This window comes from Macrobrachium rosenbergii, chromosome 12 (assembly GCF_040412425.1).
Source record: "Macrobrachium rosenbergii isolate ZJJX-2024 chromosome 12, ASM4041242v1, whole genome shotgun sequence".
Lineage (NCBI taxonomy): Eukaryota > Metazoa > Arthropoda > Malacostraca > Decapoda > Palaemonidae > Macrobrachium > Macrobrachium rosenbergii.
The window spans coordinates 27,380,683-27,394,796 of record NC_089752.1 but is presented as its reverse complement, the minus strand read 5'-3'; the positions used below and the strand labels follow the sequence as shown (position 1 = coordinate 27,394,796).

The 14,114-nt window shown below is 39.1% G+C and overlaps 1 protein-coding gene across 2 annotated transcripts in view; it reads left to right on the top strand.

The window, feature by feature from the left end:
• Nucleotides 1-14,114, top strand: part of LOC136844459 (uncharacterized) — a 264,237-nt gene that overhangs the window by 155,436 nt on the left and 94,687 nt on the right. For both annotated transcript variants that reach the window (XM_067113714.1, XM_067113713.1), the window contains one exon: nt 11,312-11,393. In XM_067113714.1, coding sequence (XP_066969815.1) covers nt 11,312-11,393 — 82 coding nt within the window. The remainder of the gene's footprint in view (nt 1-11,311; nt 11,394-14,114) is intronic.

Here is a 14,114-nt window from a genome sequence, read left to right as displayed (position 1 = left end):
ACATTTTCAAAACAAGCCTGTTGATAAGAGGGGCTACATTCGGAGCACAAGGGGTAAGAAACAGGGCTCTCAAAGAGAGCACGGTAAGACCCCACAGCTGGCGTGAACTTGGAATTCTCCGCCTGCCACTCCGTTCAGGGAGACGCTGTGTCCAGCCCCTAGCTGAGGGCTCACTTATGGATCCTGCCAGACAGATGCCATGTTCGTTCTGACAGTCTGGTAAAACCCGGATAAGAGGATACCAGACCGGAAGGGAAGAAATGCCCTTCCACCAACCTCCGTGTGCCCACACCCCCGACAGGAGGGTGCCTTCATGCTGGCAAGCATAAAGGGAAGGCGCCAAGATTCCCCAGACTGGAGGGGAAAAGAGGTGGAGGTGTCCGGAACGATAGAATTCCGGAACGGAGCAGGACTTAACAGGTGATCCATTGACAATGAGTCTTGAGATTAATCTCTTGGGAATTAAGCTCCTGGAAAAGGGAAGGCATGGACCATGAGGTAGATAGTTAGTTTAAAAGGTTGACAATGACCCTCAAATCGAGCTCCTTATAAGGAGACCCGTAAAAGAGTTTTCAACAAAGGAAGGAGGGGGTAACCGCCTTGCTTTGCTTGGGCCGTGTCCCTTTCCAGAAGACGAGGCCAAACTCGTAGATGGCACCGGATTAGAGATCCGAGACGTCCTCGAGGGGGCCCCGGAGCGGGTCTTCTTGGTTTAAAAAAGGGTCTTCTTTTTTTTCTTTTTTTTTTTTTTTTTTTTTTTTTTTTTTTTTTTACTGACTTCACCTCAGGGACGGTAGACCAGGAACCGTCGAAAAGGGATGAGAAGCTAACGAATCCCCTAAAGGAAAAGTTTGCCTCACCTAATTCCGAGCTAAGCGGAAAAGGTTTGTCTCAATTATTCCCGCACCTACTTATCGCTCCGGGAACGAGACAGAAGGCCGCAACGTCTTCAGAAAACTCTCCGTAAACAATTAACTTGAAGCGAAGAGTTACGAGACTTGCGGCCGGCCTCCAGGAGGGGGAAAAATTAGGACCCCAGACACCGGAGGAACAACTATTAATAAGTTATATAAGACGGAGTTTGGCGAAGGAAAAACCGATAGGTGTATATGAAACCTACCAATTTACCGAGAATCTCGCCCGGAAACGGAGTTTGGCGGAGGAAATCGATAGGCTTATATGAAACCTACCGATCCACCGAGAATCTTGCCCGGAGAGAGCCCAAACACCGAAAGATTAACTATTAATAAGCCACAAGAGGCGGAGAACCGATAGGTTTATATGAAACCTACCGAATTAACGAGAATCCCGTCGGAGACGGAATTTGGCGGAGTGAAATCGATAGGCGTATATGTGAAACCTACCGATTTATCGCGAAAGAGCGACTACTAGTAATAGGCCACATGAGGCGGAGCTTGACGGAGGTAAAACCGACAGGTGTATATGAAACCTCACGGATTCATCAGGTAGCCTGCTCGGGAGAGCATAGCGCATAACGCAATCTGCCGGGTGCCAAACGACTAATAATAAGCTAAAGGAGGCGGCGTTTGGCGGAGATAAAACCGACTGGTGTAAATAAAACCTCACGGATTCATCAAGTAGCCTGCTCGGAGAGAGCATAGCGTGCTTTTACAACCTTCGAGTCAAGAATAAGTCACATGAGGCGGAGTTTGGCGGAGACGAAACCGACAGGTATATGTAAAACCTATGGGTTCATCAAGAAGTCTGCTCGGGGGGAGCATAGCGTACTTCATAACCTTCCGTGCCAAACTATAAATCCAAAACAGACTGCGCACCGGAATGGGAGCTATAGACTCCGTAACCGCTGGTTTGTTGCAGGATAGCGGAGCATTCCTGCACTTGACAAAACCAGCCGAAAAACGTATGAGAAAAGGGCATGCTGGAACGGATGCGGGCAGAGTACCGTAGCAGCCACTAGCCTAGTCAGACCAGGAAAACCCCGGAGAAAACCGGAGAGAAAACCGGGCTAACAGGACAAAACTCATAGACATAAAAACAGAGTCAACGGAACATTCGAAGCGATCATGTTTGAACAAAATGTGGGAAGGTTATGAACTGTTCGGAAGTGGGCGCACTCCGAGCCAAGAAAGGAAAACCCCGGAGGAGGATATCCTGAACGAAGTGATAGCGGTGGGGAATAAACGCCGACCGCTAAACACTAAAACCGCCGTAGCAGTAAGCAAGGAGAGCGCCCAACAAGATAACGAAACACCGAACAGGTAGTAGCAAAAGGAGGGGGAACGCCGAAAGTAAATAAAGCAGAAGACAGTTGGGTGGAAAACGCTAACTGGCCTCGTATGAGATCCCAACAGTGAGGTGCGAACATGTAGGAAGCACCACGAAGGGAAATAGTCGACGTAAAAGGAAGGGGGAAGGATAGGCCAGGAGGTTGGTAACCCAAAGCAGCGACCAGGGGTGGGACAGCACTCCCCGGGCGCCCAGAGATTCTCATAGATCCCCTCGCTATGTAAGCTGTGTTGCACGACAAGAGCGAGAGAAAAAGAGAGGAAGGGCAAAAACCTCTACAGCCAGGAGAGCAATGAAAGATAAAAGGAGTGTGAACAGGAGTGGGGAGAGCACTCCCGGTCACCTCCAGGTCCAGGTGGAGTGCCAACTCAGACACACCGAGGGACAATCAATCAATGCAGAGGGGAGGGGATGTAGGCTACAACATAAAATAAGGATAATTGCTCTCAAGCCTTGGAAAGTTAACAAACTTTGAAAACAAACCAAGGGGAGAGAGAGAGCAAAGGATAAAAGGGAGAGAAGGGGACTCTCGAAACCACAAAATAACATATATATAGTCGGTAAAGAAGTGTGAACAGGAGTGGGAGAGCACTCCAGGTCACCATTGGTAACAACCCAAAGAAGGATTGAACTAGGATAGGCTACGCAGGTAAACCCCTCGCTATTCCAGCTTAACTTATTAGGAACATTAGCCTAAGTGAAAAGCCGAAACAGGGAGAGGGTGGACGTAGGCAATATATCCAAGCCAAAACCAAACAAAGGGAAGCACCAGACATAAAACACACATGTACAGAACGAGATCACCGACATGAAACTCATACGTACAGATCGAGATCGTCCCTCATAACGATTTTTCCCGAAGGGAAAAAGTGTTACAGCCAACCCCTAGGCTAACCTAACTGAGGCGATGTAAAGGAAGGAAGCCTAGGAGAGGGGTAAAAAGGCTAACCAATAACTCAAAAAAATCATAATAGAACAAAAATTGTCTATAAGGTACATGTAGGAGGATAGGCAGGCCCAACACAACATGGACGTGAAGGGACATGACCGACCTCCAGTTAAATGAAAGTATCCCAAAATTAACAAAATTCAAAAGCATCCAAGCACAAGGTCAAAAATTAAATGTACCAATGAAAATCATGTTCCCATACACTTATAGAAGTGAGTCTAAAACAAGGCAAAATAAAGCCAAAATAAGAAGCGAATAGGCCCGAGGGGGAACCACGTAGCCTAAACAGCAAGACAGCACTTGACCAGGAAGGGAACACAAAATAAACAAAATTATAAAAACAAAGTAAAAACAAAGTAAAAACCGTAACAGTACCAATGAAAATAAGATCCCCAAAGGCTAAGAGAAGTGAGTGACAAAAATAAAGCATAATGAGGCCAAGATAATAAGCGAATGGGCTCGAGGGGGAAGCTCGTAGCCTAAACGCTCAACAACACTTCTCGTAATGAAGCCACGATAAAAAGCGAATGGGCACGAGGGGGTAGCTCGTAGCCTAAACGCTAAACATCACTCTCGTAATGAAGCCATGATAAAAGGCGAATGGGCCCGAGTGGGTAGCTCGTAGCCTAAACGCTAAACATCACTCCCGAAATAAAAATCACTCTCGTAATGAACCCATGATAAAAAGCGAATGGGCCCGAGGGGGTAGCTCGTAGCCTAAACGCTAAACAGCACTTCTCGTAGTAAATGGGAAAGAACAAACATAAAATTAATCAAACCACTAAAGTTAGGGATCATTAATGGTAAAATATCCCAAATAAAAAGGGATACAAATAAAAAACACAAAACAAACATGCCGACCCAAGACCAAGAGAGGTCAAGAGACGACGTGAGAGGAGATCGAGACGGGCGTTATAAATCCCTTTAATTATTAAACTAAAGGAAAATAAGGAGCCTCAATCGCCTAAAAAACAATAAAACACTGGTACTCAAGTAATTGAAGAAGAACCTTGGGAGGATGCCATAAAAAATCCAAAATAGAGCACAAAATAAGGATCACAACGAAATTACGTGTGAACGAAAAAACGTGCTAAAATGGAATGAGACTAGTGTTGCCTTGTATACAGTCCGCGAGTAGTGCATGGGCTTGTATCGGCACCTCTCTCGTTGGGACTTTTGACATTGGGAATCTCTATAGGATAAGGTTCCGTGTTTTTGTAGTTCACCCTTTTCCATACACGACTCCATCTAGTGGAGCTCGCTCTGGGGGTAGTAACTCCAGCATTTCATTTAGCTTTCTCTGGTATCTAGCAACGGAATTACCTAGAGATAAGTGCTGAATGGACTATTTCACCGGGTGACACGGGACCCCGATCCAGAAATTATTGTTTCTAAAACATACCTCCATAAATATTTGCTAATGTTAAAACGAAAATGAGTTACCATATTTAAACATGTGTTAAATGAGAGTTGAATGCACTGTGAAAACACTGTGAATCCTCTTTGCACTTGCACTAACTTTTTTACTGCATTTTTTAAAATCAGATTCTTACACTTTCCACCACTTTTACACTACATATACCACACAAACAATTCATTTCAACAGCTACCTTTTTCCTTTTATTCACATTCACATCCCAACTTCTCATCCATAAAAGTGTTTACTCAATGATTCTTTCATACTTCCTCTTTTCTTCTTAATATTTCCTGCAATTCATCTGCCTTTGTAGCTTCACCCTCCCAGTGACTTTCTTCTCCTCACACAAACCATCACCTGTTACTCTTACTCCCAAATACCCATAGAATGCAGTCACTTTTACACTGAATTCATCTATCCTTCATCTTGGCGCTTCCATTTACCTGTACAGGCAGTCCCTGGTTATCGGCGATCTTGTTTTATGGCGCGTGTCTAGTGACGACGATAACCGGATTTTCGACACCTATTCCCGGTTACTGGCGCTGATCCTTGGTTATCGGCAGCGTTGATTCCCGGTTATCGGTGCTATTATTGCCGATTTTCGGCTGTCGGCGATTTTCGGTTATCGTCACGCTGTCGGGAACGGAACCCCGCTGATAACCGGGGACTGCCTGTATTACCTCTATCTTGCTAACATTTGCTCTCGGCCTTCTATGCCTGCAATCACTTTCAAGCTCTTAGTAATCTCTGCAGATCCTCTTCACCATCGGCAAGTAACATTATCATCAACAAACATCAGGCACTCCATTCTTATCTTATACATCTCTTGTCCTTTCTCTAAATCATAATTACTTTCTTTCTTGAAATCTTCAGCCTAAAACCCTCATGGACAGAGTCAACAGACTATAAACCCAAGAGGGCTCCAAAGGGAAATCAGCCTCTGAGATAGGCAAATTAAAGAAAATGTGGTAAATATTAAATGTGAAGGAATAGTAAAATTGTATACCTGAAATTCGGGATAAGTCAGCAGAGAGCAGGAATGAATTTGCTCCTCACTTAAATATTTGGAGAGCAGAAGATTCCACAACTACACTAGGCAAACTGTTCCAAATTTTAGTTTTAGCAAAAATAAAATATTTCGTAGTATTAAACCAGTTGCTCGGAAACAAGACACTGCAGCAGCAGCCAGCCTAGTGTTGTGAGTAAAAACAGCTAGATCAGGCAAAGAAGAAGCATGGTTCAGAGTTGGCAAAGTAAACTAGATTGACATAACTCTATCCAAGAGTTTGAGATGAGAGTCAGCACTGGAGAGCAGTACTCCAAACAAGGAAGAAGAAAAGAGTTAAAACACTTAGATACAATAGCTGTGCCTTGAAACATTCTAAAATATTTCCTCAAGATACCAGCGTTTTTATCGAATGTTGCACCTAAATACTGAAAGTTAAGTATAGCTTAGTTTTACCAGACCACTGAGCTGATTAACAGCTCTCCTAGGGCTGGCCCGAAGGATTAGACTTATTTTACGTGGCTAAGAACCAATTGGTTACTTAGCAACAGGACCTACAGCTTATTGTGGAATCCGAACCACATTATAGTGAGAAATGAATTTCTATCACCAGAAATAAATTCCTCTAATTCTTCATTAGCTGGCCGGAGACTCGAACTTGGGCCTAGCGAGTGCTAGCCCACAACTCTACCGACTCGCTTGAGGAGGAACTTAAATACTTAAGGAGCCATTGACATTTGCTCTTAGTAAATTACCTTCTAAATCCATACATGCTGAACACCTTCGAAATTACATCTTTATCAGTGCTATCTTAAGTTTTAATTTGTTCCCCATACACTACGTATATAAATGTAAAGCGGCTTCTTACTACCCTAAAATTTGTGAACACTTAATCCACACACCTACTTTATCTACATCTATGCTGCTCTTTCCCTAAATCCTTCTGTTATCTGTCTGTCTTAATAAAATCTTGTTATACCCTGTCAGCAATAATGTTTTGCCCTTATTCTTACACTAAATGTAGTGTCAGCAGTGTAACAGTCTCTTGAAGGATAAGAGTGAAAGAATCATGGGAAACAGAATAGGAACAAAATATCAGTGATGTGTACTGTGAAGGAAAGGAGTCACTGAATCATTAGTTTGAAAACTGTTAATGAAGAATAAGAGGGGGAATCATTTTTGCCACAATTTCATGATTGACAAATCAAGTGGGCAATAGTTGCTTATTCCAAAACTGCTTTACTGCTGATTCGTGGGCAATAGTTGCTTATTCCAAAACTACTTTGCTACGTACCCTTTTCCCTTGCATTTAGGATAATGATGCCCTTGTTATTGGTTAATACTTAGATTTTAATGTTTATTGATATTGGATATTTTGTTAATTTGTTCAAGGTATTGTATATTTCAAGGGCTGTTTACTTAAAGGAGGTGCCCTTCTTATTTTCTAAACAGATTTATGATTATATTTGATCGTTCATGTTCTCAAAACATTAAGGTTAACCCCTTCTTTTAACCCTTAAACACCGACTGGACTTATCGTAAGTCGACTAAAATTGTCTGTCGGGTGACGAGTGGATGTACCGTACGTCTACTACAAAAAATTTCAACCTTCGGTCAACTTTGACTCGACCGAAATGGTCAAAAAACGCAATTGTAAGCTAAAACTCTTACATTCTAGTAATATTCAATCATTTACCTTCATTTTGCAACAAATTGGAAGTCTCTAGCACAATATTTCGATGTATGGTGAATTTAAAAAAAAACTTTTCTTACGTCCGCGCGGTAACTCGGCCAAACATCTCAGAAATTCTTTTGTCATTTTGTCGTAATTTTTGCACTGTTTTATATTAGTCATTACATAAAGTTTTATATATGAAAATGTGTGCAATTTCATGTAAAATACGTAAAACAACAACCCATGGTTGTAGCTTTTATCAGTTTTGAAATATTTTCATATAAATCACGGTAAGTGCCAAAATTTCAACCTTCAGTCAACTTTAACTCAACTGAAATGGTAAAAAAATGTAATTGTAAGCTAAAACGCTTACATTCTAGTAATATTCAATCATTTATCTTCATTTTGCAACAAATTGGAAGTCTCTAGCACAATATTTTGATTTATGGTGAATTTTTGAAAAAAACTTTTTCCTTACGTCCGCGCAGTAACTCGACCGAACATCTCAAATTCTTTTGTCACTTTGTCGTAATTTTTGCACAGTTTTATATTAGTCGTTACATAAAGTTTTATATATGAAAATGTGTGCAATTTAATGTAGAATAGAACAAAAAATAACTCATGGTTGTAGCTTTTATCAGTTTTGAAATATTTTCATATAAATCACGATAAGTGCCAAAATTTCAACCTTCAGTCAACTTTGACTCGACCGAAATGGTTGAAAAACGCAATTGTAAGCTAAAACTCTTACAGTCTAGTAATATTCAATCATTTACCTTCATTTTGCAACAAATTGGAAGTCTAGCACAATATTTCAATTTATGGTGAATTTTTTTTAAAAACTTTTTCCTTACGTCCGCGCGCGGTAACTCGGAGGAAAACATCTCAGAAATTCTTTTGTCATTTTGTTGTAATTTTTGCACCGTTTTATATTAGTCGTTACATAAAGTTTTATATATGAAAATGTGCGCAATTTCATGTAAAATACAACAAAAAACAACCCATGGATGTAGCTTTCATCAGTTTTGAAATATTTTCATATAAATCACGATAAGTGCCAAAATTTCAACCTTCAGTCAACTTTAACTCGACCGAAATGGTAAAAAAACGCAATTGTAAGCTAAAATGCTTACATTCTAGTAATATTCAATCATTTACCTTCATTTTGCAACAAATTGGAAGTCTAGCACAATATTTTGATTTATGGTGAATTTTTTAAAAAACTTTTTCCTTACGTCCGCGCGCGGTAACTCGACCGAACATCTCAGAAATTCTTTTGTCACTTTGTCGTAATTTTTGCACCGTTTTATATTAGTCGTTACATAAAGTTTTATATATGAAAATGTGTGCAATTTCATGTAGAATAGAACAAAAAATAACTCATGGTTGTAGCTTTTATCAGTTTTGAAATATTTTCATATAAATCACAATAAGTGCCAAAATTTCAACCTTCAGTCAACTCTGACTCAACCAAAATGGTCGAAAAACGCAATTGTAAGCTAAAACTCTTACAGTCGTCTAATATTCAATCATTTACCTTCATTTTGCAACAAATTGGAAGTCTCTAGCACAATATTTCGATTTATGGTGAATTTAAAAAAAAAAACTTTTTCCTTACGTCCGCGCGCGGTAACTTGGAGGAAAACATCTCAGAAATTCTTTCGTCACTTTGTTGTAATGTTTGCACCGTTTTAAATTAGTCGTTACATAAAGTTTTATATATGAAAATGTTTGCAATTTCATGTAGAATACAACAAAAAATAACTCATGGTTGTAGCTTTTATCAGTTTTGAAATATTTTCATAGAAATCACGATAAGTGCCAAAATTTCAACCTTCAGTCAATTTTGACTCGACCGAAATGGTCGAAAAACGCAATTGTAAGCTAAAATGCTTACATTCTAGTAATATTCAATCATTTACCTTCATTTTGCAACAAATTGGAAGTCTAGCACAGTATTTCAATTTATGGTGAATTTTTTAAAAAAACTTTTTCCTTACGTCCGCGCGGTAACTCGGCCGAACATCTCAGAAATTCTTTCGTCACTTTGTCGTAATTTTTGCACCGTTTTATATTAGTTGTTACATAAAGTTTTATATATGAAAATGTTTGCAATTTCATGTAGAATACAACAAAAAATAACTCATGGTTGTAGCATTTATCAGTTTTGAAATATTTTCATATAAATCACAATAAGTGCCAAAATTTCAACCTTCAGTCAACTTTGACTCAACCGAAATGGTCAAAAAACACAATTGTAAGCTAAAACTCTTACAGTCTAGTAATATTCAATCATTTACCTTCATTTTGCAACAAATTGGAAGTCTCTAGCACAATATTTCGATTTATGGTGAATTTTTGAAAAAAACTTTTTCCTTACATCCGTGCGCAGTAACTCGGAGGAAAACATCTCGGAAATTCTTTCGTCACTTTGTCGTAATGTTTGCACCGTTTTATATTAGTCATTACATAAAGTTTTATATGTGAAAATGTGCGCAGTTTCATGTAGAATACAACAAAAAATAACTCATGGTTGTATCTTTTATCAGTTTTGAAATATTTTCATATAAATCACAATAAGTGCCAAAATTTCAACCTTCAGTCAATTTTGACTCGACCGAAATGGTTGAAAAACGCAATTGTAAGCTAAAACTTTTACATTCTAGTAATATTCAATCATTTACCTTCATTTTGCAACAAATTGGAAGTCTAGCACAATATTTCGATTTATGGTGAATTTTTGAAAAAACTTTTTCCTTACATCCACATGATAACTCGGCAGAACATCTCAGAAATTCTTTCGTCACTTTGTCGTAATTTTTGCACAGTTTTATATTAGTCGTTACATAAAGTTTTATATATGAAAATGTGCTCAATTTCATGTAGAATGCAACAAAAAATAGTTCATGGTTGTAGCTTTTATCAGTTTTGAAACATTTTCATATAAATCACGATAAATAGAAAAAACTCAACCTTCGGTCAACTTTAACTCGACCGAAATGGTCGAAAACTGCAATTTTAAGCTAAAACACTTAAGTCTAGTAATATTCAATCAGTTACCTTCATTTTGCAACAAACGGGAAGTCTAGCACAATATTTCGATTTATAGTGAATTTTTGAAAAAACTTCTTTTTACATCCGCGGGTTACGAAGTCATGCATCATTTTGTGATAATATTTTCTCTGTGTTGCTTTGATCGATTTACAATTTGTTATATACCAAAATCATTGCAATTTAGTGTACAGTACAAAGAAAAAAAAAATAACTCATTAGCTTTAACCGTTTTGATCACAGCACGATTTGTATATAATTATATATGAAATTTTTTTTGCGCTGTCATATATTTCAACATTTATATATGATAATGATATTTTTTATCATTTCTGATGGTTGCATACTAAACTTCAGGCAATGGCAAAAAAAGGAGCCAAAAATGAACTCTTAATCTTAAAAACTAAGCGTGCTGTGATTTTTTGAAAAAAACTTTTTTTCCGCTTCGGCGCTAACTCCTGAACGCCACCGGCATACGACAGACACTTTTGTAAATAGAGGCTCGGCATTTAAGGGTTAAGCAGTGCTATGTAATGCTTAGAAAGGAGACTGTCTACCTGTGTATAATCTTGACTACCATCATTAAACTTCATACACTTTTGTAACCTGGATTAGCATCATTAATTGCTGTTATGACTTTAATAGTCATTTTTAACATTTTGGTTCCTTAGTCATAATGGATTGCGTTCTCCTTTCAAGGGAACGCACATTACATTGACCAGTTTTATCTCACATTCTTTTTGCTGACCTTGACTGTGACCTTCGCCAGGTAATGGTATGTATTGTAGGGTTGCAGTGTTTTATAGTCACAGTCATGCTTACAGTTATGATTAGATTGATGTGCCAAAAGAACATTTTTATTAATTAGTCAGTTTATGCATTGCAACTTAGTGTTATCTTATATATTTTGATTATATTAATTATGTTGTCCTCCTCATGTTTCAGAGGTACACTACTCTGCTAAAGAAATATTAAAACTACCTCCTGCATCAGCAATAGAGATACTTAGAGGCCAGCTCATCATCAGGCAAGAATAGTTTTAATTGTGAATTCTGTAGTTTTATACTAAGGCTGTCCAGTTTTCTTTAGTATGTTACACAAACTAGGTACTGTAGTTTAAAATTACGTTGTTACACAACAAACCCTTTAATTACAGTGCCCATTTTGTTTGCCATAAAATGACCCAGACATAACGTAGCCAAATATGAAGATATATGACTGACAGGTGCATACTGTGCTTGCATGTTAGATCTACAGACCTTGGCTGTCAGTCTGGCTCATATATAGGTTGTCCTTGCCTATAAGGACATTGTTCTGCCCTCAGACAATACACTTTTGTAAAGGATTTTTTTTTTTACCTATTATTCCTTTTTTCTCAGTATGTCAAGACATTGTATCATTTTTCTTTCATACATCCTTAATCCAGGGATTTTATTCATTACGTTTTTGCACTTTAATGACAGATTATCTTGACTGGGGCACAGTCTTTCAGTTTGCAGTGTCAAAGAATGTGAGTACAGGTTTTTGATTTTTCCAGGAAGAGAACTGCAGACAAATGTTCCTTCCTAACTCTCACTTTTTCTTATGACTTGGCAATAGTTTGTTTTGCATTCTCATTAATCATATATTTGCTCCTGTTAGAGTACAAACACTTGTCCTTAATATAGAAGTATTCCTTTTGCCAGCAGGAAAACAGTTTTTGAAAGCTTTTTAGCAAAGTATTAGCTAGGTGATGGGTGGGAGTACCCACCCTGCAGTGACTGTCAGAATCACTTTTCCTTTGGCTGTCTTAAGGGAAAGACATATTTGCTCCTGTGGATCCATTTTCTGTATATTGTTGGAAATATGTATGTGTTTGTTGGATGAATTTTGACTTGGCTGTGACGTGTGTTCTGGATTTTCATTGGTGTAGTTTAGAAATTTGTCTGTAGAGCCATTTGGGTCTTTAGAAATGCTCTCTTTAAAGCACTTAGATGTGGAAAGTATTTCATGATAGTCTTAACACCATCGAAAGAGTAAGCAAATTCCAAGGTCTTTTGGAAAATGTTGGTTTTGCAATGAAGACATTAGTCTTTTGCTGTTCCCCAGCATTTAAAGTTAAGAATGATTTTAACCCCTGAATTATGAAACCATGGTAAAAAAATATTAAGTGTTTTTATCTGTTAATAGCATGGTAAAAATTGTATAAACACCATCAATTTTTGTGAAAACGTTTATTAGAAAAATTATATAAATGTGATGAAATCATCACAACAGTCCTTAAGCCACAGGGTACACTTTAAAAAATTATGATTTTATATAAGTAACTACATAGCGATTATGTTTTGTTTATCGGCAGCTTAAATTTGAAAATTCACAGTAGTGTTCCAATATCTTGGTGTAGGTAACTCACCCTACCCACTTTCGGTGAAGGATAGGTACAACACTACTAACAAGCCCAATTTGTTTCTGTCGGTTGATAGCTTAACATGGTTTTTTATGTCAGCTTTCATTTGAATTAATATAATTCGCCGAATGGTTTTCATTGTTTTTGGTGAAGTATTCTTTGTCTTGATAGCGACTGCGCTAAATGTATTAGCATATTCAGCTTGGACTTTTGCGTTTTACGAAGATGTCTGACTCAAGTTTTGCTAGCAGTAGGTTTTGTAGAAAAGGCTGCAATACCAGACTTACTTTTATCAGATATGACTCTCATACCATTTGTTGTCAATGTAGAGGACAAACTTGCTCTTCAGTCTTGACTTGTGATGGATGCAAAGAGTGGGATCAGGGGAAATGGAAAACTTTGAATAGTTACTTAGGTAAACTTGAGAAAAATAGACGTAGGAGAGGGGTGGCTAAGGCCGAAGCTAAGAATTCAGTTAGTCAGGGTTCCCTGTTTTGCATGCCCTTCCGACTCCTGTATCTGCATTTTTCCCTATCACCAGTCCTCCAACTTTACCTGTGACTCCATTATCCAACCTCCAACTTTCCAAACCCAATGCCATTGCCAGTCTGGAAGCCAGAATGGACCAGAAATTTGGTCTCTTAGTTAACACTGTAGCTCAAATAGGGGCTTCAGTGAGGGGCCTTATGGATAAGTTTAGTGCCAGTGATCTCAGTGCAACTGTTGTGTCAGTGTTAGGAGGTGGCTACTCATCCCACCGATGTTCCTAGATGAAGGTCCCTGTCAAACTCCCCTAAACCTGGGAAGAGGCAAACCGTAAGTCCCAGGGAGGTCGGTGGGGTTTGCCCACGGGTAGTCGCCCCCTCAACCAAGCCTGTTGTTTGAGATTCCCAGGGCTCGGTTGGCAGCCGCTGGAAATGCGTCCATATTGGAGTTTATGCCCTTTCGCCGAGTGATTTGGATTTGGGATTCGACAAATCCAAGTGCAAAGCGAGCCAGCAGCGCGGCTGGCGCTTTAAAAGTGCATCCAGACCACTGAAAAGGCCGATATCCGCAAATGATTCTGATTTTCCGATCCCGTGCAAGCAGAAGATAGGTTGGGATCAGAGTCCCAAACCTTCATGTAGTTTTTAGGATGATCCGTCAAATGTGTCACCCATAGTGTCTATATCAGAGCATCAGTTTTTGCCGCCAAGCGGGTCTCCAAAAATATGTAGATCATGCTTCAGGATTCAAGGGACTCAGTCATCCAGTGGGATCCAAGGGATCCAGTTTAGTGGGATCGGAAGGATCCAGGCATTTAGTGGGATCTGAGGGATCCAGATATTTAGTGGAATCTGAGGGCTCCAAACACCCATCCGG